The 27,971-nt window shown below is 43.1% G+C and overlaps 1 protein-coding gene across 1 annotated transcript in view; it reads right to left on the bottom strand.

The window, feature by feature from the left end:
• LOC126184036 (uncharacterized) overlaps positions 1–27,971 on the bottom strand; it is a 106,067-nt gene that overhangs the window by 59,501 nt on the left and 18,595 nt on the right. Inside the window, exon 2 of the mRNA XM_049926393.1 lies at positions 14,954–15,072. Within this exon, the coding sequence (XP_049782350.1) occupies positions 14,954–15,072 (119 nt within the window). The remainder of the gene's footprint in view (positions 1–14,953; positions 15,073–27,971) is intronic.

Here is a 27,971-nt window from a genome sequence, read left to right as displayed (position 1 = left end):
TTATCGTGGTGGTCGTTCCGCCCTATGTAGGTCGGTGTCAACAAAAGATTTTCGCATTCGGAGGAGAAAGTTCGTGATTGGAATTTCGTGAGAAGATTCCGTCGCAACGAAAACGCCTTTCTTTTAATGATTTCCAACCAAAATCCTGTATCATTGCTGTGACACTCTCTCCCATATTTCGCGATAATACAAAACGTGCTGCCTTTCTTTGAACTTTTTCGATGAACACCGTCAGTCCTACCTGGTAAGGATCTCACAGCGCGCAGCAGTATTCTAAAAGAGGACGGACAAGCGTAGTGTAGGCAGTCTCCTTAGTAGGTCTGTTACATTTTCTAACTGTCGTGCCAATAAAACGCAGTCTTTGGTTAGCCTTCCCCACAACGTTTTCAATGTGTTGTTTCCAATTTAAGTTGTTCGTAATTGTAATACTTAGGTATTTAGTTGAATTTACGGCTGTTAGATTAGACTGATTTAACTGTAACCGAAGTTTAACGAGTTCCTTTTAATACTCATGTGGATGACCTCACACTTTTCGTTATTTAGGGTCAACTCCACTTTTGGCAAAATTCAGATATTTTTTCTAAATCGTTTTGCAGTTTGATTTCATCTTCCGACGACATTATTAGTCGATAAACGACAGCGTCAACTGCAAACAACCGAATATGGCTGCTCAGATTGTCTCCCAAATCGTTTATATAGATATGGAACAGCATAGAACCTGTAACACTACCTTGGGGAACGCCTGAAATCACTTCTGTTTTACTCGATGACTTTCCGTCAATTACTACGAACTGTGACTTCTGTGACAGGAAATCGGAAATCCAGTCCACATAACTGAGACGATATTCCATAAGCACGCAATTTTACTACGTGCCGCTTGTGTGGTACTGTGTCAAAAGCCTTCCGGAAATCCAGGAACACGGAATCGATCTGAAATCCCTTTGTCAATAGCACTCAGCACTTCATGTGAATAAAGAGCTAGTTGTGTTTGTCTTAATATATTCTTCGGTTCCTTGGCCACGGTAGCAGTTCCCATGATACTAACTTGCTCACCACGCGTATCCACGTTTCTCCTAGACATTTCTAGCTTCATCCCATCTCATTTCATTAAAAAGCGCTTAACAATTTTTGGTGACCAGGTAACGGCATTATCACCGCCAAGTACCGCATCTCGTGGTCGTGCGGTAGCGTTCTCGCTTCCCACGCCCGGGTTCCCGGGTTCGATTCCCGGCGGGGTCAGGGATTTTCTCTGCCTCGTGATGGCTGGGTGTTGTGTGCTGTCCTTAGGTTAGTTAGGTTTAAGTAGTTCTAAGTTCTAGGGGACTGATGACCATAGATGTTAAGTCCCATAGTGCTCAGAGCCACCGCCAAGTAACCTGTTAGAGAGAGTGGTTGAGATGTTGCCTCAAGTCTGACAATTAACATGGTTAGTACAGAGTTTTCACATGAATATCTGAAAACTTCGAATATGCACGCTGGAGCCTAGGGTGACAACTATTTAACTATATGAAACAAACGTAAATTAGTTACAAACCAAACTACGGAGTGCACGTACTTTATTCAACATGTAAACGTCACTACAGATATTCGGATTTACGTTATGACGTGTCCAATATGCCTGCCCTGATTGGCAATGATGGTGTGCAGACGTATATGAAGTTCTGTATGACCTGCTGTAGTGCCGGAAAATCGATGCTGTCGGTGACCTGAATGGCTGCTTACAGCTGAGTTATGGTTTTGGTGGTTATTGCTGTACACCTTGCCTTTAATATAGCCACATAAAAAGGAGTCGCTTGTGTTCAGACACGGAGAATATGGCAGCCAATCGAGGTCCATGCCAGTGACCTCTGGAGACCCCAGAGCCAGAATGCAGTCCTTAAAGTGCTGCTCCAGGACATCAAACACACCCCTGTTTCGATGGAGTAGAGCACCACCTTCCGTGAACCACAGCTCATCAAAATCAGGGTCACTTTGGATAATGGGGATGAAACCATCTTTCAGAACCATCACGTACCGTTCGGTAGTCACCGTGCCTTCAAGCAATGTAGCACCGATTATTCTGTGACAGCCAGCCGGCGTGGAAGGGCGGTTCTAGGCGCTACGGTCTGGAACCGCGAGACCGCTACGGTCGCAGGTTCGAATCCTGCCTCGGGCATGGATGTGTGTGATGTCCTTAGGTTAGTTAGGTTCAAGTAGTTCTAAGTTCTAGGGGACTGATGACCTCATCAGTTAAGTCCCATAGTGCTTAGAGCCATTTGAGCCATTCTGTGACAGGACACTGCACGCAACAGTGTCACCCGTTGAGGGTGAAGAGGCTTCTCGATCGCGAAATACTGTTTCTCAGTCCCCCAAATGCGCTAATTTTGCTTATTGACGAACCCATCCGAACGAAAGTGGGCCTCTTTGCTAAAGCACACATCAAAGGCCTGTTCGTCAATTCTGTTGGCAAAACAACTGCTGTTCCATGGCCCTGTGGCTTAATGGCTGATGGGTCTGAATTTTGTATGAGAAGAGGTGCAGGTCTCCAACAACAATTCGTTGCAGTGTGTCCCAGTTGTTTCCCACCTGCTGTGCAGCACGTCTGATCGATTTTCTGGAATTGGTTTACACCACGGCGCGTGTGTTCTCCACGTTTTCAGGCGTTTTCACCCTTTTTGGACGACCGACATTGCCAACACTGTCATAACGAACAGTACCCATTCTCTCAAACTTGCGAATCAAATTCTTGGTTGTTAGCACACTTTGAACGGTTGCCTTCAGCTTTAACTCTGTCGCAAACTTCCTTTGAGCCGCAGTCGGGCTGTTATTGCTCGCATAGTAGGCCTCCACAAGCGCTATACGCTCAGGCACTCTGTACCGTGACATTTTCACATGCAAGTAGCCGACCACAACAAGGCGCGTGTGCATGCACATAGTAATTCTAATTATGCCCGCAGCCAACTGTGCAGTCTGAACCACCTAACGCAAGCCACTCGAAAGTTATGACGATTTTATTTCATATAGTCCAATATAAAGATCGTACGCGAGACCTAAGAGAACGAAGGGATTGAATTTGAAGGAAAGAGACTGGCATACTTAGCCTATGCAGACGACATCTGTTTACTCTCTAGGTCTGATGAGGAGTTGGAGCAAATGACCAAAGCACTAAAGGAGGCTGACAGCAAATTTGGGCTACACATAAACGAAGCCGAGATAGAGTACCTCGTTATGACGCGTGGTCATTGTCAGACTGCTGGTCATCTACAATCAATGCAGGTTGGAGACCAGTCCTACAAGAGAGTGCATGAATTCAAATACCTAGGGGCACTTTTCACTGAGAACTCGTCATGTGAAGCAGAGACCTGTGCCAGAATACAAGGAGGAAACCGATCTTACCACAGGCTAGCACAACTGCTTCGGTCCAGATATCTCTCCAGACAGTTCAGGATTCGACTGTACAAAACCCTGATCCAGCCTGTTGTTCTATATGGCTGAGAGACATGGAGTATCCGGAAACAGGACTTCAATAAGCTCCTCGTTTTTGAGAGGAAAGTGCTTCGGAGGATCTTCGGTCAGGTTCTGGATGCAGATACAGGGGAATGGAGGTTCAGATACAACCAAGAGCTTGAGGAACTATACAAGCAGCCCAACATAGTAGGAACGGTCAAAGCCAAACGAATGCAGTGGGCCGGCCATGTGGCGCCGGATGGAGGATCACAGATGGCCTCGGAAGCTCCTGGATTTCACACCTACAGGAAGGAGACCCCAGGGAGACCCAAGAAGCGTCCAATGTCAATAGATGTGGACGGATGGCGGATAGTAGCAATGGACAGAATACAGTGGAAGAGGAAACCTGTAGAAGCGTGCGGTCCACTGGGCCTGATCACGTAGTAGTAGTAGTAGTAGTAGTAGTAGTAGTAGTAGTAGTAGTAGTACAGTCCAATAACTCTCACCCTGTAAAACCAGATGGTAGCTAAGCCGGTAGTTTGCGTTTTTGTGTTTGGGCTCGAACGGCATCTGCGTAATGCCCTCCGTAGCTTGTGAATGTCACTCAGGTTCTACGTAGTTTTGAGTGCATTGAGTCGGAGCTAAGTGAATTTGAACTTGCGCAAATTGTTGGTGGTCGTATGGTGAGGACTTCCGTAACCGAGATAGCCGAAATGTTAAGTGTTTCAGGAGGCAGCATGTGTAAGTTTTATATATACTGGGAATGCGGAAAAACGTCATCCGCTTAGTCACAGCGCGAACGAAAAAGTGTGTCGAGTGATCGTGACGGAAGGTCATTGAAGAGGAGTGATGAACAGTAAGAGGACGACAGCTGCAAAAGTCACTGCACAGCTAAATGCCGCACTCACGAACCGTGCCAGCACCAAGACATGAGGAGATCTCGATAAGTAGGGCACTGTAGGGCGAGCTGAAACTCCCGAACTACCCATTAACGATGCAATTCCCGTGACAAGAAAACGTTGTGCCGAAACACCTCGACTATGGAAAAATGGAAAAAAGTCTTTCGGTCGAATGAGTTGTTTTACGTTGTTTCCAACATCCTGCCGAAGATACGTCCCAGGAATGAAATATGTAGGGGATTCGGTGATTTGGGCAGCCATATTATTGTATTCCATGGGCTCCATTACTTCTCTGCAAGGTGTCATTACTACCCAGGATTGTGTGACAGTTATGGCTGATCAGATCCGTGCCATGATACAATGTTTGTACCCCAGTGGTGATGCTGTTTTCGAAGTCAACAGGGCCCCTACTCACACGGCTCGCATCGTTCAGGACTGGTTCTGTGAACACGACAGTGAATTGTATCATCTCCCCTTATTTTGCACTATAGAGATGGATGAATTTGTGTGAGATTAACATATCTCAGAATGCATTCACTGTCCAGCGACATAGCTGCCGAACTTGACGCTATATTCAATTGCGCTGCTGATTAGAATTGCCTATTCCTGCTGTTTTGTGTGTCACATATTCAACGTTAGGTATAGCAGCCATGTCGCAGAGCCCACCACTACTCCATCCGGGTCACACCAGGACCATGCACGTTTATGCATTGAAACGCATATTCAAGACTATTACTCTCAGTCCATTCACCTACAATAACGCGTATTTAACACGTCTCACGTTTAGTCTGTGTTACCAGCTGGTGAAGGTTTTCCAGCCTCAATGGAAGGTGAATTCAGACTTTTAGACGCCATCTGAAATTATTTCTCTGGGAAAATTTACAAACATTTTTTTCCAAAATCAGTTTCGCACTGTGTAGTAGAGCGAGACATATACTGAAATTTGCTCCCAAACTGGGTCTCTAATCCAGGCTACTAACAGCGCTCTTAATGAATAATGTAACCATTCGCATCATTAAATCTGACCTATTGGATTGAAAACATACTGAGAATTGTACAACTTTGTGAAATAATTATCTAATGTACACTGAAATCTGAAATGCTTAACAGATCTATGTGATGCAGTCAGTTCCTCCTGGCGCCCAGTAGCGTGCGGACATTCTGTGTACTCTAGTCTCTAGACTAACATTTGGTCTGTGTGTGATGTTCTTGCTCTGTCAACTGCGTTGTTTAGTGTTCATTTGCTAGTAACTCCTCAGGTTAGTTGGAAAAACGTCAAAGTTACAAGGAAAAATTCGACAAGTCTAAAGATTCTGTGTAACCAAGTTCTCTGAAAGTACACGACTGGATAGTGTGTGTAGTAGGAATCACATGTTATCAAGTTCACGAGGCGTATTACGACCTGGAACAGTACAACGTTTTCTTAGAACTGTTGAGTCCTGTGTTATTCGATCGGCTAGTGACCAAGCAAGGAGGCAGAACTGAATTTTAAGTACTGTATCTTATTAGCAAAGACGATGATTATGCAATTTTTCGTGTCTGTAACCTCCCATCTCAAGTAGATAACACATCTGAAATGGTTAGTACCCGACCACAGTATTTTCCACTTGGGCCTCCAAAGGTCGTTTCACAAATATGTGGTGACGGCCAAGGTAACAAGTAGAGTGATTATTAAGCAAAACGTGTCGCACTGAGCATGACTTCAAGACTTGCTGAGCGTATACTATTAAGTGGTTCAGCCTGTCTTCGTGAAGTGGTTCAAATGGCTCTGAGCACTATGGGACTTTACATCTGAGGTCATCAGTCCCCTAGCACTTAGAACTACTTGAATCTAACTAACCTAAGGACATCACAACCTTCCATGCCCGAGGCAGGATTCGAACTTGCGACCGTAGCGATCGCGCGGTTCCAGACTGAAGCGCCTAGAACCGCTCGGCCACACCGGCCGGCCCTCGTGAAGTATCACGATAAAAAAATCACGATAAGCCGACCGAAGCACCCACACTTCCAGATGCAATAATATTGTGCTCGATTAATACTATTCAAGTCTGCTATAGTTAAGAACAGAAGAGAGCGCTAGTACAGTCAATATGGGTTGCAAAGTTACCAGTGGCGTGTGATCTGTAGAAATGGAAATAAAAGTTAATATTCTGTCATATATAATGTCTGCAGAAAATAAGGTGCAAGTTTCATACTCAAGCCAGTGTTTCACATGTAAGGAAAGCGGTCACCTTCATCAGAACTATCTTTAATGAGTTTTTGTTTTGTAAAATTTTACAGCAACGAAATTAACGTTAGCAGATCTCTTAACTGAAAGTCCATCACCTAACTATATACAACCAAGTCCATCCAGAATAGAGCAAAAACTGAATATGACGTGAAAAAGATTTTATATCGATGGAAATCAAACCAGTTACTGAAAAATCTATATCTAAAAACCTAGTTACAATGATAGCTGCCAAGAGACGAAGAACGTAGAAAGGTTGTTTCCGACGACGGCATTCCCGAAACGTGACCTGTCTATAGGCATTCAAAAAACCCGAGTCTGACAATATGAGACAATACGTTCGCCACTGATTCCATGACACAGGAATTCTATCAGTTACCCGAACGGCATCATAAAGTCATGGCCACGTCTTCCGATAGAAATGCTCACCACCAGCTGCCCCAGCGAATAGAAGCAGACAATGCGAGCAAGGAAAACAAACACGAAACCTAGATACTGTAAAAATTCTGTTGCCAGCCTACCATAGCCAACGTTTCCATAAGGGGATTTTGGGATTTTGCGTCTGTTTAAATTTTGCATGTTTGTCCGTTGTTTCTGCAACAGTGTTCTGGCCCGTTTTGTTTACCTAAAAACTACCCAGTCCATGCTGCACAGCCCCTGCTACCCAAGTAGCCACCTCCTGCATGTGTAGTGGACTCCTGACCTATTCAACGGAACCCGAAACCCAACCACCCTTTGGGGCAAGTCGAGTAATCTGCAGCCTACACGGTCGCAGAACCGTCAGCCTCTGATTCAAACCTTCCACTCGGCTGTGTCACAGAGGCCTGCAATAGGTCCTGTCAGTTATGCTACAAATGGTTAGCTCTGCTTTCATCTCACAAGCAAGACTGGCAGCCTTTATCAGTTATGTTAGCCACTCGAAACCAGTGACAACCTCTTCTGATCCAAAGTGACATATCATTGGTACCAATGTGAGCCACCACCTGCCGTTGGCTGCACTGTGTGCTCTTCATGGCATCTGGGTGTACCCGTTCCACATCTGGAATGACTCCACCAGGTATGCACACGGAGTGCACACTGGTTTTCTTCCCCTTATACGAAGCTATGTACCGAAGGGGCCCCACAATGCGCCTAATGTTGGAGCTCTGAACCAGCAATAAACCCATCCTCTATCTGCGTCTTGCAGGCTGAAAAGTTTCCTCTGAAACAGGACAGGTGATGGGATCTGGCTCAGCGACAGTGTCAGCCACAGACAGCACCTGGAACCTATTTGTATGACTAACTGGGGAGGCCTTACATGTGGGAAGTATTTCGCCGCCTGGTACAGCCTGGGGCGACCTCCCTCTGGACCACAGGTGAGAGGTCAACCTCAGTGCAAGAAGCAACTGGGCTGGTTATGGGCGAGACTGATCGGAGGACTCTGTCGTGCTGGACGTCCGTTGGATCCACATGGCTGGAACACAACAGTGGTGCCCATCCACTGCAGCCTCAAGTGTGTAACCGAAGCTATCACAGCCTGGAGCTGAGTGCGAAGTGCCACCAACACCGCTCACATCTGCACACAAGAATCACAGTCCCTTTCCATTACTGAAGACTGTGGGAAACTAAACTACCCACATAAACGGACTATCGGCATGTGCTGCGGAACAATACTATGTAGACCCTGCCGAAAACGCAGGAAATGTGTGTAATAAATTAGATTAATACAGAGAGATTAAAAAAAATCTAACGACCGAAGCACTCAGCGAAACTAAATAATTCGCCCCTAATTAGAAAGTTGTAATGTGTCACGAAATCGGTTTACTTTCCAGCGCAAACGAAAACGCGAGAACTGTGGATATTAGATATTAAACTTACGAAACTATTAAAGCACTCAGTTGATATAAAATTCGCTCCTAGTTAGGAACTCGTAAAAGTCACAAAATTGGTTACTTCCCTGTTGCTGCGTGTCTCTCGGCTGGCTGCTGCTGTTTGACTTTTTTCGTCTACTTCCATGAAGTCTTTCATCTTTCCGGTCGTCAATATGTAACGAGAAGAATGGAGAAAGTTTGTCTGGAAGAGTATGTAATAAAATTCTAAATATGATCACTGGCATATCCACTAGAGTACAAATTTATCGACGGTCAAAATGTTTTAACATCTAACGCGGTATGCCACATCGGCGTCCGCCCTCTATGCTTCTTTTCGTGCTGTCGTTTGAGCCGTTGCTACAATGTCAACGAAAATTTATCAGGCATTTCAATGACTGATCAAACGCTAATCCTAAGGGAATATGCTGATGACTTCGCTGTCTTAAGGAATGAAACGAGCCACTGAAGAATATACCGTCGCGTCACAGGCGTAACCGACTCAAAATGTAAAATCGTAAATGTAAGGCATTTCGACAACCTAGATATACCGTGCGCACGAGTTCTAGACAACCTCAGTACGCTAGAAGTCATTTTACATAGGTGTCCGCTGAAGATATCATCAGAAAGACGCAAAAAGATGTTCAAATGTGTGTGAAATTTTATGGGACTTAACTGCTAAGGTCATCAGTCCCTAAGCTTACAAACTACTTAACCTAAATTATCCTAAGGACAAACACACCCACGTCCGAGGGAGGGCTCGAACCTGCGCCGGGACCATCCGTGCTGTCCATGACTGCAGCGCCCCCGACCGCTCGGCTAATCCCGCGCGGCAAAAAGTCGCAGATATGTCACGAACAAAAGGGGCAATTATGGAGAATAAATGGCGAGTCGTTAACATAACTTTAAAAAGTTAGTATCTTAAAAACTTACGTATTCTGCAACGAATACTACGCATATGTCACGCAGTTTTTTTTTCCAATTCCTAAAAATGCAAGGCAAAGGATAATTTGACTAACTAGCAGATACATATTAAAGGGAAGCATATTCAAGCTGTCGCATGATACGTTAACCAAATCTATGGAGACCGACGGACTAGAACTACTTCGTATTAACAGAAATGTACTGCGTTTTGTTTCTCAAGAGGATAACACTGTTAAACCGAAGTCCCGGCAATATCACTACACATATATTCGAAATCGTGCGATGGTGAAGTATGTATACCCAGATCGAGATAAGCAAAGCTAATAGCTGCTACAACTGAAACGTCCCCTTAGAAAAATTATACACGACTGTGCTTAAACTGACACACAATATTTTTAGCGCAACGCAATCTGACTTTCAAAAAAATCCCTACGAAAGAATGGCCCTGACTAACATTAACCTATACCTTTCACAAATCACTTACCTCACCAAAAATCTTCTTTACTCTAACTACTGCAATACAGCGAGCGCCACTACTGCCAGCTAAATAAAAGATTCAAACTACGGAAGTCACTAAGTACTGATAGGCATAGTTAGCAAATGAAAGATTTTTGTAGAGAACAAACAATGTATTTACCTTAATACTCATAATATATATAGCAGTTCATGACAAATTACAAAACTCCGCCATCTCTCTCCCCACATCCACCACTGCTGGCGGCTCACCTCCAACTGTGCAACGCTACGCGCTGTTCACATCCAGCTGCCGCTGCCAAACACTACAATGGCAGACAACAATGCAAACTAGCCACAGACTGCACACAGCACAGCCAGTGATTTTCATATAGAGCGCTACGTAATGTTGCCGATAAGAAAACATAAACAGCCTACTTACAAGGTTGAAATAAGACGAAAGATCTATGGAATGAAGTTTTGGGTTGGACTGCAGTACCAAATGTTACACTGAAAACGAACCCTGTCCTTTCCTTTTGTGTTATCCCACTATATGTTTGTGTACCCTTGTGTATTTGTTTTCTTCCTGTCTCTGTGTAGTTTCATAGAATTTTTTCTTCTTCTAATACTAAGCTACATTCACTATGATGAGGAATACTGTTATCCTCAAATATAATTGGCATTAATAATATGTTATTTACCTTGTAAATATGCTTAGACATTATTTATTCTGTTTTGTTTTAATGCTAATGTGTGAAGTGGATGTTGCAATAATTATTCTGATCTTTTATGTATGTACTCATGTCATAATTCCTGTAACACTGATGTATATGTTAGTTCTATTCTTTTGTAAAGCTTGTCCTACAAATGTTATCTGTATTGTTATGTTCTTTAATGATGTATTTTGTACCTTTGTAATTGTATTCTTGTGTTATAAACTTGTAATTGACACCAGTTCATCAAATTAAGTAACTTGTAAGTTACATTTCACTGCACACTTTTCTGTTGGTCATAGTATATGGACAATAGGTGAGAAGTAGGGACTGTTAGTGTTTGCACGTGTGTTAATAATTCAGCAAAGGACTGGATAACAGCATTGCTGGTTCTAAGGAAAATTCCAAAAACTTTGTGAGTGCACAAGTGGTGATTATGGACTTGCTATATTAACTGCAAGACTCTTAAATGGTGATTGTGCACCCGCAGTCACAACAGATGGCTGCTGGCCATCTCTACAAGGACTACAGTGGGTCTGCACCTCTGGTGGCCCACCAATACCGTAATTTCTACCAGGACTACAGTGGGTCTGCACCTCTGGTGGCCCACCAATATCACAATCTCTACCAGGACTACAGTGGGGTCTACTCTATGATGACCTACCTACCAATATTCTTCATAACTTCGACTGACTCTGCTGTGGGTTGGCTCTGTTGTGGCCCATTACCTGTCTGCATGTCAAGAGTCAACACTGTCTTTCCGTTGGAAGGACAACACTACTTCTTCAAGACTGCATGGAAATCCACTACTTCCGTGTGCATTGTCTTTTACTGCTCAGACTTTGAAAAAAAAAAAAAAAACACTGAAATTTTACTGTGATGAACAATCTGGACTGTCTTTATGGACTGTGAGAAAATTTTAGCTTTTGACCAACATTGTATAAATAAGTGTGTGCATTTGATATCTTTGTTATTGTAATTATGAAAAATTTTTCAAATCATTATTGGCCACTGGCCAAAACAATTTGTAAAATTTTTTGTGGGGAGCATGGGGGCTATGTAAGTAGGCTGTTTAGGTTCTTATATTGGTAACGCCGCCGCCACATAGTGCTCTCTGTATGAAAATCACTGGCTGTGCTGTGTGCAGTCTGTGGCTAGTTTGCATTGTTGTCTGCCATTGTAGTGTTGGGCAGCTGGGCGTGAACACCGCGTAGCGTTGCGCAGTTGGAGGTGAGCCGCCAGCAGTGGTGGATGTGGATGTGGAGAGAGAGAAGTGGCGGAGTTTTGAAATTTGTAAGACTGGATGTCAATTATGAATATTAAGGTAAATACATTGGTTGTTCTCTATTAAAATCTTTCATTTGCTAACTATGCCTACTTGTAGTTAGTGCCTTCCGTAGTTTGAATCTTTTATTTAGCTGGCAGTAGTGGCGCTCGCTGCATTGCAGTAGTTCGAGTAACGAAGATTTTTGTGAGGTAAGTGATTTGTGAAAGGTACAGGTTAATGTTAATCAGGGCCATTCCTTTTTACGGATTTCTGAAAGTCAGATTGCGTTGCGCTAAAAATATTGTGTGTCAGGTTAAGCACAGTCTGTCAGGTTAAGCACAGTCCTGTATAATTTTTCAGAGGGGACGTTCCACAACATATTAGTGAATTCTACCTCCAAGCCCGTGACATAGACGCTAGTGCGCTAAAGAGGAACCACCAGACGAGACCTTTTCAGCGTGAACGGAAACAGAGGGTAAGTCCAACAACATACAAGTAACTGTCCACCGACTGGAAGACTGAGCAAACTATCCTCAAAATGCATACATGTGACGTTATATCCATATGGTACAGTGTTGTTTACAGTACCATTACAACAAACTAAAAGTTCTGCAGAATAGTACTTAGTGCCATAAATAAATGCTCCTCGTGTCGAGTAGTCGATTCCTTTTTTTCACAGTTTCACTTGATGTGGTCATTTTAACAAATGGAGGCTTATCGGGGATACACTTGCCCTGCTGAAATGGAGCTTCGAAACCAACCTACAACGGCCTGCATCCAAACTGTATCCTACCACAAAACGTAACACCGTAATATGGTTACTGGAACATTGCATCAGTTATGAAAGTAACATGAGATCGTATGAGAACTTTCCCTACTTCATTACCTACAGAAATATTCTACCAGGAAACCAAAAGGTTCGGTAACAAAATTTTGCAACATGCTGGAAGTGACGTTTGACCAACTTCGCATAAGATAATACATTGGAAGACTGGATCAAAATAGTCTAGACAGGGAAGAGGAAAATACACTTTACAAGCCGACATTTAAGTGTGAAAACATTCTTAGTGCTCGGCAACTTTTTTACTGATTTCTTATTTAAATAATTTCAGTCCCGCATTTTTGCGATTTTTAACATGTGTAATAACCATTTGTTAAGACGCTAGACGTTTCAAAATGACATTCGACTTTCCAGATTTAGGTTTTCATCGTTTCCGTGAATCCTTTAATTCGAGTGCCAGTATGATTCCTGTGCAATTGGATGTGGCTGATTTCGTTCCCCGTCTTTCGCAACGCTGAGCTTGTGCTACGTCTCATGACTACGTCGTCGACGGCACCTTGATTTCCCGTCTTTCTTCCTTAAGATACCTGGACGTATGGGTATGAGTACAAAAATTCCAATCAATGAGCCCAAAACTGGCTGGTTGGTTTGTGGGGGTTGAAGGGACCAGACTACAAAGGCAATCGGTCCCTTTTTCCACGAACATGAAACATCCACAAGGAACAAAAACCAGCAACGGAGATGACAAGGGATGACACAGAACAAGAAATACATAGACAAAGACCAGAAAAGGGGAATTAAAAACACAGTGTGTTACAGTGGTTGGCCGACCATGGAAACAAGAAACGGAAAAGCCAACCACCAAGATTGACACTAAAAAGCCCAATCTAAAACCGTAAGCCAAAGGCCAGACTCAACACAAAAGAAAGAGGCAAACCCTCAGACCGAGCTATAATAGCCCCTTGCACGAATAAAACTCAGAACTAAGCCTGCCATGGCAGCGTCATCCGTTACATTGTAGGGAGCGTATCATGTAGCACGTCTGCCTGAGCGCAGTTAAAAGTGGACAGTCCAACAAAATGTGGACCACTGTCAATGCTCAACCACATCGACAGAGAGGTGGGTTCTCGCGGCGCAATAAATAACCGTGCGTCATCCAGGTGTGGCCAATTAGCAGCCGGCAGAGTACAACAGAGTCCCTGCGAGAGGGCTGCAAGGAGGAGCGCCAGACACCGGTAGTCTTCTTGACGATCCGAAGTTTGTTGGATGAAGGCTGGGTACACCATTCATCACCCCAGGTACCAAGGACCTTCTGCCGCAAAACTGAATTGAGATCACACTCTGAAAGGCCAATCTCCAAAGCCGGTGCACCGACAGCCTGTTTGGCCAGCGTATCAACACGTTCATTACCCGGGATGCCGACATGACACGGGGACCATATAAAACCACGGAGTGACCGCAACGGGCAAGAGTATGGATGGACTACTGGATAGCCATCACCAGACGAGAGCGAGGGAAACACTGGTCGATAGCTCGTAAACCGATCAGAGTGTCACTACAGATAACGAAGGACTTAGCTGAGCAGGAGTGGATATACTCTAGGGCGCGTGGGATGGTGACCAGCTCGGCAGTGAAAACACTGCAGCCAGCCAGCAATGAATGTCGTTCAGAATGATCAGAATGATCCCCAAGAGTAATAGCATAACCAACTCGACCAGCAACCATCGAACCGTCTGTATAGACCACGTCAGAGCCGTAAACGCGGCAAGGATGGAAAGAAAGCGGCGTCGGAGGCCCTGAGTCCTTCGGGCCCTGTGCCAAATCCAGCCGAAGGCATGGGTGGGGCACACACCACGGTGGTATACGTACATGGGCCGGGGAAAGAGGTGGGAGAGGGAAAAACTCAACCCCAGAGAGAAGAGCCCGGACGCGAACCGCGATCGTACATCTTGACCGGGGCCGCCGTTCTGGAAGATGGGCGACCGAGTTGGGGAACAGGAGACGGTAGTTTGGATGCCCGGGCAAGCTACAAACATGTGCAGCATAAGCGGCCAGTAGTCGTTGGCGCCGGATCCGCAATGGAGGGTCACTAGCCTCCACAAGTAGGCTGTTTACATGGTTTGTGCGGAGAACTCCAGTTGCGAGTCGGATCCCGCAGTGAAGTATGGAGATCAAACAACCGCAACGCGGAAGGCGATGCCGAACCGTAAGCCAGGCCCCCATAATCGAGACGGGACTGAATCAACGCCTGATACAGTCGTAGACAGGTAGACCGATCGGGCTCAAAACTCATTGGGTCGCGAAGCGAATTACTAGCCCACATGAAATTAATTTCCTTTGCTATATAAATATACGCCTGCAGTTTTAATCTTTACTTTTAGAAGCCCTATCTCGTTAGAAGGTCATTAAAATTTACCTGTAGGATGGAGACAGCAATGTCTTGTGTGCCATCGCCGACGAAGTTGTCCGAAACTGCACCAGTTCTCTGCCTCGGCAGGCAGTGGCCAAACGCGGGTAGCAGCAGAAGAATCAAACCTGGAACAAAGTAAAAAATATTTGTGGAAGAGCAGCGTATCAATGTCAAAGAAGCTCTAAACCAGTAAGTTAACTGCTGTCTACTACCATGTGACCGGCGTTCCCGTCATCTGTCTCATTATTCCCTGTCATAACTGCGTCATTGCAATTTCATGTTCACACACACCTTAGGTTTTCTGGCGTGTTACAGGACAGAAGATGAGCAAAGTGACTTTCTGGAACCTATACTCTGCCGTTTGAAATCTCACTGCCTAGAGTTGCAAAAGCTGCTACTTTTTGCTCGGACATTACCGCGTATTCTCTCTGAACCCAACACAACTGGGTATTCAACAGCAACTGTCTTACTAAGCAATGAACAGTATCCGGTAGATGACAGTGAAAGAAACTGGCATGCCTAACAGTGCAACACGCAATTGCCCTAAACTTTATTTTCTGCAGCCCGAGCCGGCCGTTGTGGCCGAGCGGTTCTAGGCGCTTCAGTCCGGAACCGCGCTGCTGCTCCGGTCGCAGGTTCGAATCCTGCCTCGGACATGGATGTGTGTGATGTCCTTAGGTTAGTTAGGTTTAAGTAGTTGTAAGTCTTGGGGACTGATGACCTCAGATGTTAAGTCTCACAGTGCTTAGAGCCATTTGAACCATTTGAACCGCCAACTGTTATTTTTCCCGTTGGTATGGAATGCAGGTGACAATTTCTAATACCTCGGAAAGGCTATGTCAAAGTTCTCTCTTAACCCATTGCTGTAGTGATTACTAGACCGCGGATTTTAGGTAAAAACCTATTTTGTTCCTGAGTTCCTATTTGCATAAAAATTTTTACTTATGCGTTTCATGACTATTTACACTTAATAGCGTTAATTCTATAGGACCTAAAAAAGCCTATTTCGACGTTAGTGCCTATTTTTGCCTATTTCGGCTTTAATATCCTAAAAAGTGCCTATTGCATCATATAAGACAGTGGCTCCAAGTCTTTCCACACTATACGACAGATGGAAAGAAATATTTTCTGCCCACCGTGCAGCAAGGTGGCTAGTTGATATGCGCTCATGATTCGTACTTGCCTAACACTTCGGTCTTTTTTATTTTTTTTATATCGCTATCCCTGTTAATACCAAATACTCTTTATAGGTGTTTTATTATTCATATGTAAAAATACACCACGGATCTTTGGGTTAAAATCTATTTTTTTTCCTAAGCTCCAATTTGCATACAAGTTGGAACTTATGCGTTTCATGACTAACTAAACTGAATACCGTTAGTTCTGTAGGGCCTAAAATTGCGTTTTTCGACGTTGACGCTTAATTTTGCCTATTTCGGCATCAAAATCCTAATAAGTGCCTATTTCGTTAATCTCACATAGAGTTCTTGTGTTTTCAAAGATTAAAAAAAAGGAAGTAAACTTAGGGCTTTACGTCTCGTCGAAGGCGAAGGTCGTTGGAGACTGTTTACAATTCGTTTGCTTGCACTCGGCACGGTTGAATGGTCATCCATCCAAGTACGCGCCGAGCGCGACAGTGCTTAACTTCGGTGAGCGAATGGGAACCGGTCAAAGATTTGAGTTACACATTAGAATCGAACGTGGGAGTACTAAATGTTATATTTGAAAATATTTCGGTCGTAGGACTCTGGCCAGCTGCGTATTTTCGCAAAGAAACGGTTTCATAGGCCTTAAGCTGAGCACGGATTAAAAAGCCACAATGTTAATCGTAGACGCTCTCTATAGCTAAATTACTGCCCTTCGCGCATTTTCTCGCTGCTGTCTGCAGGCAGTCCTATCATTTGAACCTGTTTCGTGAAAAGTATTAGACGTGAATTTTCTGGTTCGAAAAATAATTTGCTAGTAGTGAGATGTTTTCATCTGCAGCACTGGTAATTCCATTCGCTTGTTCAGCAACGAGTACGGTACTTCCCCTACCGCTCCCATGCACCGCAGTAAAAGGATAAAAAAAAAAAACAGGTCATCGTTCACTTTTTCCCAGCGAAAACAAATCAGTACATTGCGTAGCGACCGACGTGTTAAGCGTTACTAACGTTCGAAGTGCAAAATAAATTCTAGTTTCTGTGTGAGAATACTACGCCATGCCGAAAACAGCTAGTTCAAAGTCTACTCATATAAGGCAGTGGCTGCAAGATTTTCCGTATTATACAACAGATGGGAAAATTATTTTCTGCCAAGCATGCAACAAGGAGGTTAGTTGATATTTTTCTTAGACTTCTTATTTTCCTGTCACGATTCTTTTTTATCGCTATCCTCTAGTAATACGAAATACTCTTTATATGCGATTCTAAACTGCATTTCTCTAGTATTAGGTTTCCAGTGTTAAGAAATCTCACTTAACTCAGCATGCAGATGGACTCGCACATAAAGCTAATGTTGAACGAAAGTAAAAACTGAAGCAAACACTTTAAACCAATAAATCTGGTGAATCCTCCGAAAAAAAAAACAAGCTCTGCAGTGATTTGTGTCATGCACTTGTGGCAGCAAACATCCCCTTTCGGAAACAAGAAAACCGTATTTTCAGAGGTGAAAGGTGGCTACACTGAGTCACAGCGCCGGAGATTGCGCCAAAGATTATTATTCCGCCGCCTCCACTGGTGCAGTAGTAGTTCAGAGGTTGCCGTGGGCAGTACTTGTTGAGAGGATGTCGAAAGCACGTACTAGTTCAGAGGATGTCGAGTGCAGTAGTTGTTCTGCTGGGCGAGAGAGTAGATGCTGTTTGGTTGGTATAATGTATAGATGATGTTGCAATGATCACAGTGTATTTTCTTACCTCTCTCGCCCAACAGAACAACTGCACTCGACATCCTCTGAACTAGTACGTGCTTTCGACATCCTCTCAAGAAGTACTGCCCACGGCAACCTCTGAACTACTACTGCACCAGTGGAGGCGGCGGAATAATAATCTTTGGCGCAATCTCTGGCACTGTGACTCAATGTAGCCACCTTTCAGAGGTTTTCTTGAGAAGTACTGCCATCAGTCTATTCCTGCAGAGTCAACTTTACGTAAGAATTATGTAGATTCAGCTTAAAATGCTGCATTGCACAGAATCCGAGAAGATGTTGGAGAATCTTGTATATGGATTTCTGTGAATGAAACTACTGACAGTCTTGGCCGTTACACTGCAAACTTGATTATTGGCAAGCTAGATCGAGATGCTCCATCCAGGGCTCATTTGATTTACTCAAAACAGCTTGCAAAAACTAACCAACAATAGCACAGTTTGTGAACAATGGGCTTAAGGTGCTATACCCAAACGGAGTGGATGAGAATAAGGTGCTTCTGGCCGTCATTAACGCTGCTGCAGATATGATAGCAGCGTTTCAACTATTAAATTATACCCTTTGAGGCTGCACGTAACTTGTGTAGTGCATGGGATCAACCGCATAGCAGAGCAAGTAAGATTACAATTTACTAAAGTAAATGAAGTAATATCTATGGTGAAGAAAATTTTAGTTAAGATACCATCAACAATACAGGCATTCAAAGAACAGCTTCCAGATGTCCCACTGCCGCCAGAGCCTGTTGTCACCCGGTGGGGCACGTGGCTGATAGCAGCAGAATACTATAGTACGCATCTCTCAGCCAGAGGATGCTGCATCCGTAACTGCAGCAATGGAGTTGCTCAAAGATTATTCTTTAAAACGGGACTTACCTTACATTAGGGCCCACTACACATTTATGGCAAGAATAGTTTCACAATTAGAAGGCTTAGGGAGACCTATCTACGGCAATATTTCTTTGCTTAAAGAAGTCAAAATGAAAATTAATGAAGCGCCGGGTGAAGTAGGGGAAAAAGTACGGGCAAAAATGCAAACGGTTTTGCAGAAGAACACTGGCCTGAAGGAGTTGTGAGCAGCTGCCGACATACTTAGTGGAAAATCGAGCACTCCTGACTGCAGAATTCCTGTCCAACATATGCCGAAAATGAAGTACGCCCCTGTCACATCTGTTTATGTAGAACGTTCTTTTTCAGCCTATAAGTTGATTCTGACTGACAAGCGCCACAGTTTTTCACTAGAAAACCTAGAAAAGATTTTGGTTATTTATTGTGAAGCCAACTATGGTCAGAATATGTGAAACTACGAATGTATTAATTAAACCATTGCCACATCTTTTTTACAGAGATCTTTATCTTGCAGGAACTCAAAAATATTTGGAGTCATATTCAACATTAATGTTGTAGATTGCTGTGCTCTGTAACTGTGTAAATATTCATTCTCCTTGTTTTAATGACTAATAAGATGTCCACACAGTCAACACTGTATTTTAATTTTTATTTTCTCTGCATCATTTTTATTAGAGCCTATTTTAGGTTTTATATAGCTTAAATGAACTACTGAAGGAGCCTATTTTAGGTGCCAAAAACACACTTTTTTACGACCTAAAAATCCGTGGTCTAGTGATTACGTATCCCCAACAGCGAGGACTATTACATTGATTTTTTGTCCGTAAGATTTCATACAGTATATGTACCTCTATCGATACTCAGACTCTACTACCTCCTGTTTTAGGTATTTGATCGTTTAAGTGCAGCAGTTATTTGTTCACGAAAATGTAACAGTAAATACTGCAGAAGAAAATTACCAATTACGAGAGGTGGTGGTGGTTGTTGGCATATTTAAGGGGGACTAAACAGCTAAGGTCATCAGTCCCCCAATTACGAGAGGAAACGGTACACTGTTAGGAAGTAATTTTAGAAATTTCAAAAAACAAACGTCACTTCAAGGACCTGTCATTGAACTGGGAGCGCCTGGCGTACGCAGGCAGCAAGTCAGATCATTATTGGTCACATAAATTTGGTTAGAATACTTATTTCATTACTGATGTCACTATTAGTTCTGGAAGACGCTATAAAATTAATTATACCACACCTTAATAGGCATTTTTTTCAAAATTGTATCTGTACATTTGACGCATTGGTGTAAGTTGGAAATACAAAGACTTTTAGTAGCTCAATGTCAGGCCTCGTGGTCAATGGCCTGCACGATAGTTAAGATGGTTCGGTGAGAGGACTGATCACCTTCTGCAATAAATTAAAAAAAAGCATGAATTTCTTATCGATGGAATCTACATCTACACCTACATCCATACTCCGCAAGCCACCTGGCGGTGTGTGGCGGAGGGTACCCTGAGTACCTCTATCGGTTCTCCCTTCTATTCCAGTCTCGTATTGTTCGTGGAAAGGATTGTCGGTATGCTTCTGTGTGGGCTCTAATCTCTCTGATTTTATCCTCATGGTCTCTTCACGAGATCTACGTAGGAGGGAGCAATATACTGCTTGACTCCTCGGTCAAGGGATGTTCTCGAAACTTCAACAAAAGCCCGTACCGAGCTACTGAGCGTCTCTCCTGCAGAGTCTGCCACTGGAGTTTATCTATCATCTCCGTAACGCTTTCGCGATTACTAAATGATCCTGTAACGAAGCGCGCTGCTCTCCGTTGGATCTTCTCTATCTCTTCTATCAACCCTATCTGGTACGGATCCCACACTGTTGAGCAGTATTCAAGCAGTGGGTAAACAAGCGTACTGTAACCTACTTCCTTTGTTTTCGGATTGCATTTCCTTAGGATTCTTCCAATGAATCTCAGTCTGGCATCTGCTTTACCGACGATCAACTTTATATGATCATTCCTTTTTAAATCACTCCCAATGCGTACTCCCAGATAATTTGTGGAATTAACTGTTTCCAGTTGCTGACCTATTTTTTAGCTAAATGACAAGGGAACTATCTTTCTATGTATTCGCAGCACATTGCACTTGTCTACATTGAGAGTCAATTGCCATTCCCTGCACCATGCGTCAATTCGCTGCAGATCCTCCTGCATTCCAGTACAATTTTCCATTGTTACAACCTCTCGATACACCACAGCATCATCTGCAAAAAGCCTCAGTGAACTTCCAATGTCATCCACCAGGTCATTTATGTATATTGTGAATAGCAACGGTCTTTTGACACTCCCCTGCGGTACACCTGAATTCACTCTTACTTCGGAAGACCTCTCTCCATTGAGAATGACATGCTGCGTTCTGTTATCTAGGAACTCCTCAATCCAATCACACAATTGGTCTGATAGTCCATATGCTCTTACTTTGTTCATTAAACGTCTGTGGGGAACTGTATCGAACGCCTTGCGGAAGTTAAGAAACACGGCATCTACCTGGGAACCCTTGTCTATGGCTCTCTGAGTCTCGTGGACGAATAGCGCGAGCTGGGTTTCACACGATCGTCTTTTTCGAAACCCATGCTGATTCCTGCAGAGTAGATTTAGAGTCTCCAGAAAAGTCATTTTACTCGAACATAATACGTGTCCCAAAATTCTACAACTGATAGAAGTTAGAGATATAGGTCTATAGTTCTGCACATCTGTTTGACCTCCCTTCTTGAAAACGGGGATGACCTGTGCCCTTTTCCAATCCTTTGGAACGCTGCGCTGTTCTAGAGACCTACGGTACACCGCTGCAAGAAGAGGGGCAAGTTCCTTCGCGTACTCTGTGTAAAATTGAACTGGTATCCCATCAGGTCCAGCGGCCTTTCCTCTTTTGAGCGATTTTAATTGTTTCTCTATCCCTCTGTCGTCTATTTCGATATCTACCATTTTGTCATCTGTGCGACAATCTAGAGGAGGAACTACAGTGCAGTCTTCCTCTGTGAAACAGCTTTGGAAAAAGACATTTAGTATTTCGGCCTTTAGTCTGTCATCCTATCTTTCAGTACCATTTTGGTCACAGAGTGTCTGGACATTTTGTTTTGAGCCACCTACCGCTTTGACATAAGGCCAAAATTTCTTAGGATTTTCTGCCAAGTCAGTACATAGAACTTTACTTTCGAATTCATTGAACGCCTCTCGCATAGCCCTCCTCACACTACATTTCGCTTCGCGTAATTTTTGTTTGTCTGCAAGGCTTTGGCTATGTTTATGTTTGCTGTGAAGTTCCCTTTGCTTCCGCAGCAGTTTCCTAACTCGGTTGTTGTACCACGGTGGCTCTTTTCCATCTCTTACGATCTTGCTTGGCACATACTCATCTAACGCATATTGTACGATGGTTGTTTGAAAGATGTAGAGCGACTTTGGCAAAGAACCCCTGGCGAAAAATTACGAAGAAACAGATCGAAATAAAAAAACTGATCCGACGGTAAGGTGTCTGCCTAGAAACCTAAAGGTCGAGGAATCTAGTCCCAATCACAGTCCGAATTTTTTAGTCTGGCTTTAAGCTAGATTTTACCTGTCAGCCATATGAAAATGCGCCAGTAACTACCGTTGATTCGGATTCAAAGGTGAACTGTAACTCTCATTTCCACAGTACGATAATTGGGCAGGTATTTTTAGTTCGTAGATCAGCGTCGACGGAGATTTATGGTATCATGGAACCTATATTACAGTTAAGGAACCCATCGAAGATAAAAACGACGGAACACGACAGTTTGGCTGTGAACGATATGTCTGGCTTCTTGGCAGTGCACACATATATAGTCGGTATGCATGCGATAGCATGCGTACCTAACATGTTCCAAAACGCCGCGCATAAAAACGGGATTTTCCGGTTCTCATTCCTCTGTTTCTATTGGCGATAAAAAGGTAGGTGAAGTGTATTTGATATCCCTTGGGCTTGGGACAATTTTCAAACCCATCAGAAGGATCGTCTTAGTGTCAGTGCCCTGCAGTACAGTGTTAAAGTGTGACTATTACATTCTCCTGCTTAGGGAAATAGAGCAAATAGGTTGAGGATTCCAAGCAGTTATGCACAGCAATGTCTGAAATTTCAACCATGTATTCCTAAGGTCCTGATCTCGAATAGCCTAGAAAATTTTCATACTTATAACCGCTTCCAAAATACAGAGGTTTCAATTTACTCTACTTCTACAAGTAAAATCTTGTACAAGGATAAATCTAAATAATAAATAACAACAGCAGATTGCTCAGATTTTAACTGTATATTAGCTAGGCATTTTTTTAGAGGAGTCATCTCCAAAATTTCAAAAATCATTATAAATTATAGAAAAACACCTCAAAAATTAGTTTTTTGGGTACCAAAATATAGTCGCGGCTTCCGAGACGGCTATACACAGTTAATGGCTGAAATTTTTACGATGTGTTCCTGACATCCTTTTCTGTTACAATCTCGAAAGTTTTCTTCATGTATTTACCCGTTTCAGAGATACAGAGGTTCAAAGTTACCCGACTTTCACACGTAAAATTGGTATGTGAATCCCAGTGCGAGGAAAAAACGTGGTTTATGAACTAACGAGGCACGTAGAAATACGCTGTGAAGGCTCACCGCTATCATCCGGGAACCCCATGTTTCAGTACTGAAGCACATGCAAATTTTTTTGCACATACAGTCAGGTCTTAGATGTAAATATAATTTCGAGTTATTTCAATTTCACATGAGAGAACTATGTACATTTTACTGACCGATACATTTTTTAAGAGTTACGTGTCCCGCTTTAGCAGGGAAAAGAAGTAGACTATCGGAAAAATGCTGTTGTCGGAGCACAAAAAATGCCAGTATTTTGGTTAAAACAACAGTTGAGATCGCCATAACATTTGTTTATCATGATCGGTTTCGACTTACGTTAATGCGATCGACAGATTTTTTGGGAATGCTATGTCTGGTGCTGGCGGCTCCTCGGTTCTCACCGATTCTGAAAGTAAAACAGAAGAGATTTCTGGCGTTCCCCAAGGCAGTGTTATAGGCCCTTTACTGTTCCTTATCTATATAAACGATGTGAGAGGCAATCTGAGCAGCCGTCTTAGGTTGTTTGCAGATGACGCTGTCGTTTATCGACTAATAAAGCCATCAGAAGATCAGAACAAATTGTAAAACGATTTAGAAAAGATATCTTAATGATGTGAAAATTGGCAGTTGACCCTAAATAACGAAAAGTGTGAGGTCATCCACATGAGTGCTAAAAGGAATTCGTTAAACTTAGGTTACAGTCTATCCTAAAAGCCGTAAATTCAACTAAATACCTAGGTATTACTATTACGAACAACTTAAATTGGAAGGAACACATAGAAAATGTTGTGGGGAAGGCTAACCAAAGACTGCGTTTTATTGGTAGGACACTTAGGAAATGTAACAGTCCTAGTAAGGAGACAGCCTACTCTACGCTTGTGCGTCCTCTTTTAGAATAATGCTGAGCTGTGTGGGAAACTTACCAGACAGGACTGACGGAGTACATCGAAGAAGTTCAAAGAAGGGCAGCACGTTTTGTATTATAGTGAAATATGGGAGAGAGTGTCACAGACATGATACAGGATTTGGACTGGACATCATTAAAAGGAAGGCGTTTTTCGTTGCTACGGAATCTTCTCACGAACTTCCAATCATCAACTTTCTCCTCTAAATGCAAAAATGTTTTGTTGACACCAACTTACATAGGGATAAACGATCACCACGATAAAATAAGGGCAATCAGAGCTCGGACGGAAAGATATCGGTGTTCGTTTATTCCGCGCGCTATACTAGATTGGAATAATAGAGAATTGTGAAGGTGGTTCGATGAACGCTCTGCCAGGCACTTAAATGTGATTTGCAGAGTATCCATGTAGATGTAGATCTGAATATTTTGAACGGAAACTCCATTTCTGCCCTCCAATCGAGATTTTCGCGAGGGATCGTTTCGCCACTTTTCCTTCCACCGACGAAAAACAAGAAAAGTATGGAACTTCGTAGCAAGGTGTCACGTGCGCAGGTAACGTTCATTGCTATTTCAACTAGGAAAAAAAAAGGAAAAAGAAAAACGAACGCTTGCGCCATCGATGATTGAAACGGTAACTTAATGCCATGTACACAGCTCGTTATGTAGTTTTTCGTGAAATATAAGACAGAAAATGACTTTAAAGGATATCCGACTAATAAAGTGAAACTTAGCTGCCAACTGTATCAAGCACCTTTTAAGGCAGGCAAAGTGCAAGTAGATTTGGTTATAAAGAAGCAAGGGTCCAGATAACATCTTTAATTCAGTAGCTGTCCATTAGATGGGCCCATTTCAAGACTGTTACCGCTACCATTTTTAACAGAGCAGGCGCCTCTTCCGAAATTGATAAAAAATGGCGAGAAAAATGTAGATTAATTGGAAGGATTTTGTAAGGACACGGGAATTATGACTTAGCAATGACATAACGAAGACGGTAACCCTCGTGAGTAACGAGGTGACTGTAAAAAAGTGGCTCTGGAAGGGAGCCGTTACGCTTAATGGAACGGTAAGAGCTCATTAGTTGGAGGGGCGGCGGCTGGCACAGGACTCTGCTTCACTCTGCTCCCCGCTAGTTAATTCTGCGGTGTGATGCACGACGAAATACAGCCGAATCTGCGTATTGTCCGAAGCTATAAAACTTGCTGATTAGCCTAGGCGCAATTAGGCTGTTTTCCGCCCATAGTTTCCAAATACTGGATGGTTTGGTGCTGAGAGACGCCAATCGATCACATGGAAAGATTTGCGGCCGGAGTGGCCGAGCGGCTCTAGGCGCTACAGTCTGGAACCGCGCGACCGCTACGGTCGCAGGTTCGAATCCTGCCTCGGGCATGGATGTGTGTGATGTCCTTAGGTTAGATAGGTTTAAGTAGTTCTAAGTTCTAGGGGACTGATGACCTCAGATGTTAAGTCCCATAGTGCTCAGAGCCATTTTGAACATGGAAAGATTCACTCGACACAGCTCCTCGGTAATATCTAATAGGTAACAGATGAAACTGTAATACTAACGTGAAAAAATAAACATAAGTGTAGCTATCACGGAGCATTAATATTTATTCAAAATACACACACCTTTTTTCGAAATATCTAATCAAAGAAAGAATTTCAAGGCGACTACCAATTAAGGAAAGTTTTCTTCTTAGATCCTCTGATTTCGATGACATTTCGTCCCTTTCTGTTAGTACATAAGTTTCAATGTTATCATAATATTCTGTTTGTGCTACCTGTGGGAGCCGATGGCACTCCAGCAGGAAAGTTGTTGTCAGTTTCATGTGGCAAACGTTCTATTCGTCTTTCCAGAATGGTTCAAATGGCTCTAAGCACAATGGGACTAACATATGAGGCCATCAGTCCCCTAGACATAGAATTACTTAATCGTAACTAACCTAAGGACATCACACACATCAATGCCCGAGGCAGGATTCGAACCTGCGACAGTAGCAGCAGCGCGGTTCTGGACTGAAGCGCCTACAAGCGCTCGGCCACTCTGCTTTCCAGGATACGAAGGAGATAACTACCACTTTTTATCTTGCAAAGGAGCAAAATATGTATGAGGGTCACCGGAGTCTTCTGTACCGATTAGATAACAAAATACGCAAGGAGAAGCCTAGATTGCAACAGGAAAAGTTTTTTGTCAGGAAAATGAACCTTCCCCCACAAAGGCGCCTTGGTATTAGGGTAACTGAGGGCGTTTGGGAAATGAATTATCAGAACATCAACCGTATCGACCAGATGCTGTATCGTATAACCTTCTTTCATTCCACTATGAAAAGAAAATGTGGACGTGAAAACTTGAGTCCGTGAAGGTGTATGAAGTCCCGTGATGGGTATTTTGCCCATCTCCCAAACCTGCACTTCAGGAATGGAATCTACTTATTCGCTAAAGCTAGGGAGCGGCGCAGTGATCTGCAATGAGGGTTCATCGAAGACTGGCGGCATTTATGAGCAAAAATCTGTTTCTCCTCTAGGTAGAGAATGTTTCACGTTGCCTTTTTATTACAAAGACCTACAAGAATCATTTTTCTCCTGTGGAAATGCGTTTACAAAGAGGTTTCACGTGAGAAATTCAAATATGAAGCAAGAAATTCGCTATAAGACAGTTTTTTTAGCTATTCAAGGATATGTATGTGTAATCTGATACATTTTAGGTACTAAAGTTGCTGAAATTTGCTTTTTAGCTGTCGGCAGTAATTGTGTTTCTGTTTCATTTTTTAGATGTTTGGGTTCAATCCATGTTTTTAATATAATTGTCTCAATATGCAGGTCATTGTTACACAGAGACTTAAGCTATGATTTAACTGGAGGAAACGTTTCTTCTGTGCGTAAATATTGACATTTTAACTGTATTACGTGTATAACTGCAGTATATAAAAAAGGTACCATTGTTCATATTTCTCTTCCAAAGAAATAACTTCAACCAAAGACTCAGATTAAACAGATTCTAACGAAAAGAGCGTGTGGAATTTTGTGGTTACCTTGACTTTGTTAAATGATGTGAGTAGCTTATATCAGTTTACATTTAGTATTAGCTCTTTGTTTCTACAATCCAAATAAAGTTTCCAGTGGCGGCCTGTTATCACAGGGTAATATAGTACAGCCCGCTGTACATATCGCACTAAAATTATGCCGTTTCTCTTTGAATGCGAGCGGGAAATCGCACTAAAATTACGACATTTTTCTCGAATAAGTGCTGGTAGGCAAATGAAATGGCCGAACACTTGTTTTTCAGCGCTTTTTGCAAGGTAAATACAGTAGAAACCGGTATCGAGTGCACTTGCCCGCGAAAGATAGAGGTCTCGAGTTTGAGTCTCGGTGCGGAACGGTTTTGATCTGCCACGGAGTTTGCTGTCAGCGCAGACTCCGATTGAGAGTGAAAACTTCGTTCTGAAATTTTTTTACAACAGTTTTTTTCCATATCAGGTACCACAGTAATGAATTTATTGAAAGTTGCCGGCCGAAGTGGCCGAGCGGTTCTAGGCGCTACAGTTTGGAAACGCGCGACCGCTACGGTCGCAGGTTCGAATCCTGCCTCGGGCATGGATGTGTGTGCTGTCCTTAGGTTAGTTAGGTTTAAGTAGTTCTAAGTTCTAGGGGACTCATGACCACAGCTGTTAAGTCCCATAGTGCTCAGAGCCATTTGAACCATTTTATTGAAAGTTAACTTTTCCATTTTTGCTGTGTTAATTTTCTCCAGAAATAGT

Source organism: Schistocerca cancellata, chromosome 4 (assembly GCF_023864275.1).
Source record: "Schistocerca cancellata isolate TAMUIC-IGC-003103 chromosome 4, iqSchCanc2.1, whole genome shotgun sequence".
Classification (NCBI taxonomy): Eukaryota; Metazoa; Arthropoda; class Insecta; order Orthoptera; family Acrididae; genus Schistocerca; species Schistocerca cancellata.
This window is presented reverse-complemented; position numbering and strand designations above follow the sequence as displayed.